Source organism: Crocodylus siamensis, chromosome 6, assembly GCF_052110815.1.
Source record: "Crocodylus siamensis isolate JL-2025a chromosome 6, ASM5211081v1, whole genome shotgun sequence".
NCBI lineage: Eukaryota > Metazoa > Chordata > Crocodylia > Crocodylidae > Crocodylus > Crocodylus siamensis.
The window spans coordinates 48,297,382-48,300,639 of NC_143400.1; the positions used below are offsets into that span (position 1 = coordinate 48,297,382).

General features: G+C 44.8%; 1 protein-coding gene across 1 annotated transcript; it reads left to right on the forward strand.

Annotated features, from left to right (window-relative positions):
* The first annotated feature begins 255 nt into the window (after positions 1–255).
* On the forward strand, positions 256–1,206 carry LOC149862731 (olfactory receptor OR9H1-like). The gene has a single exon (XM_090052981.1). The coding sequence runs from the start codon at positions 256–258 to the stop codon at positions 1,204–1,206; it is 951 nt and encodes a 316-aa protein (XP_089909107.1).
* The last annotated feature ends 2,052 nt before the right edge of the window (positions 1,207–3,258 follow it).

The window sequence follows — 3,258 nt, forward strand, 5'->3', positions numbered from 1 at the left end:
GGAGACCTGAGAATGACAAGAGAAACTGGAAGATTTTGCTAATATTCTGCCAAAGGCTCTTCTAACAATTGTTATCATATGCAGAAATGATATGGAGGTATAGTTTCATAGTAGAATTTCAATAGACTTCCTGTTGATGTATTGAAGTCAAGGTTTAAGTAACTTGTGAAAGGTTCTGTCAGTCATAGCAAAGGGACATTATGCAGAGTCCTCCATCTTTAACCTATTTTTTATCCCCCAAGGGAGAGATGAGCTATGGTGACGTCTATGGGGGAGAACAACCACACAGCCGTTACAGAATTCATCCTGCTGGGATTCGGGAGTGGACCTGGGATTCAGGTGCTGCCCTTTGTGGTGTTCCTTCTGATTTACACGGCCACTGTGCTAGGGAACACTATCATGGTTCTCATCATTCGAATCGACCCTCGCCTTCACACCCCTATGTATTTCTTCCTCATAAACCTCTCTCTCTTAGACCTCTGCTACTCCTCAACCATTGCTCCCAAAGCCATGGCCACCTTCCTACAAGGCACAAAAACCGTTTCCTACTATGGATGTGCTGCTCAGTTCTTCTTTTTTGCTGTCTTTGTCACCACAGAAGCCTATATCCTGGCAGCAATGGCATACGATCGATACGTAGCCATCTGCAACCCACTCCTCTATCCAGCCACCATGTCCAAAAGGGTCTGTGTTCAGCTCATCGTGATCTCCTATATCTGTGGTGGCACCAATTCTATTGTGCAAACTAGCTTCACCTTTTCAATTAGCTACTGTGGGCCGAAAGAGATCAACCATTTCTTCTGTGACTTTCCCCCCTTGCTAAGTCTATCATGTACCAATATTTACATCAATGAACTGGTAATGTTTCTGGTATCTGGCCTCATTATAGTGATCACCTCAGGAATCATCCTCATCTCCTATGCCTACATCATCTATGCTATTCTCAGGATTCACTCTGCCAAGGGCAGACTCAAGACCTTATCCACCTGCTCCTCCCACATGGTGGCTGTGACTTTGTTTTTTGGGACGGTTTCCTTTATGTATGCCCAGCCAGGTTCTCTGTCTTCCCCACATCTGAGCAAGGTCTTGTCTGTGTTTTATACCCTTGTCATCCCCATGTTGAATCCCTTCATCTACAGCCTCAGGAACCAGGATGTGAAAGATGCTTTGAGGAGGAACATAGTTAGGAAAATGACTTCAAAATAAGCCTCTTCCATGAATACAGAGTTAAACCACACTTCAGAGCTATCAAGTGAAAAGTAATTCATAAATATTTGCATGCATTTGTACATCTCTGCGTAATTTTTATTAGCATCCAACTCTCCCTCTATATTCATATCTACCTATGCTTTTAGGCCCCTCCTAACAATATTGTTTGTTATTACAAGAATGGGTATTTTATTATAGTAAGTCACCTTGACATATTTTAATTTTTTTAATGCTTTCTTTTTTTTTCTTTTTTAAGTGTATTTCACCCCAAACTGTGGATCCAAACTTCCTGGAGCTTTAAGGAGCATTTGTTTTCTAAGCACAAATTTCACAACTGAAATCATCACATGACAATGCTGATCAAGGTTCTAGAATCCAATTGTACCTCTCCTTCCCTGCTTGTGTGCATGTATGGTCGTGTCCTCTTGGTGGCAGACTCCACAGCTAAACACCCTACTATTTCATAAAGGGCTTAAAAAAGGATAAAACAAGCATTCATCCTTGCAGTCAACTGCAGGTTTAACATAGTTATTGGGATCAATGATATGTCAAGATAGAGCGTTTTAACTCTTGGTATTTTCAGGTTTTCACCATGGGAGGTAGTTCCTCTATTCTCAGTGGAAACTAACTGCAGCTGGGAAACAAGAATTGTCGTTTGTTCAAGAATTAGTAATTGGAGGAAACCTAAGCCCATTGCCAAAGAGGTAAGCTGGGCACCCAAGGCAGCTATGACACATGGTGACAGCAAGGACTTCTGGCTGCAGGTGCCTTCAGCATGGTTGTGTAGCTGCAGGGGCAGCTGTTCTTTTTCCACCTTCCCTCCGAGTCAGCACCTAGGGCTGCTCTCCCCTTCTGATTTAATACCAGCAGGTACACATTTGGATGAATTTATTTTGCAAGAGCAGGAAATAGAATTACAAACCACACATTGGTACCAAAACCTGTAGAAAGACAATAGTGCCCACTTGGGCACAAAAACTGCAACAGCAATTACCCTCTGTCCCTCTAGACAACCACAGCTCTTGTCATGGGAGAAAAAACACACCTATGTGCCAAGACCAGAACTGTACCAAGTTTTTTCAAGTAGCCATAGTGGCACTTGAAGACTTTTTTTATCCTGTAATCACACTGGCTAAATCCTTCCACTGAAACCTATTTTGATGGAAAATTTGAGCTCTGAGTAGACACATCCACCAATTTCCAACCAGCTCTGCGTGTCATGCAGGCTTTTCCACTGTGGTTATTTGTTGCCACGAAACAACCTCTTCATAGAAAGAAGCATGTCAGTGTACTACAGCTTCTGGTTCTTCAGAAGAGACTTGCACTTCCCTTCCCAATGTAGGAGGCATGACTTTCAGAGCTTGGGTTCAGTCCTAGGCTTGAAATCTTGTTTTGATTGGTGGAGCCCTTCTGCCAATCAGCAAGGGGAGTGAAGTCATGCCCCTTTCCTTAGGGAAAGGGGAGAGAAGCTCTCCTCCCCTGGACCTTACTGAAGACTGCAACACTCAGGTCTGGAAGACTTCAGGGGCAGAGCCCTGGAGCAGACAAAAGGAGCTGCATATGCATCATGGGGGGAACACATCCGGGACAGAGAAGAGTGGGGCTTAGAAGATCTAAGGACAGCTGCTCAGCAGGGCAAAGCAGTAGCCCAGAAGCACTCTGAAGACTTCCATCAACAGGGCATGGTGGATAGCTCCAGCAGCTAGGCTTTTGGTGCACCACACAGCATCCAGAGGACAAGGGCCACCCTGCAGGTCTGGGAGCTGTGGGTTGCAAGGAAAAGAGGATTCCTGCAGGGGAGGGGGAGTTTCCCCCTGGTTAGTTAAGGGCTCCTGAAAGTGGAGATCCCACTGGGAGGGCCCCCCTAAAGTCACCAGCTTCCTTGTAGGGCTTGGGGAAACCCCAAGGGCATTGGGGTTTCCCCTTGGGATTAATTTTATCTTTGGGGTTCTTGCACCATAAGTGGTATGATGCCATGCCTTATATGTTTGTAAATAAGTAGATAAGTAGAGTTCTAAGGCTCTGCTGGGACCCCCTGTTGCTATTGTT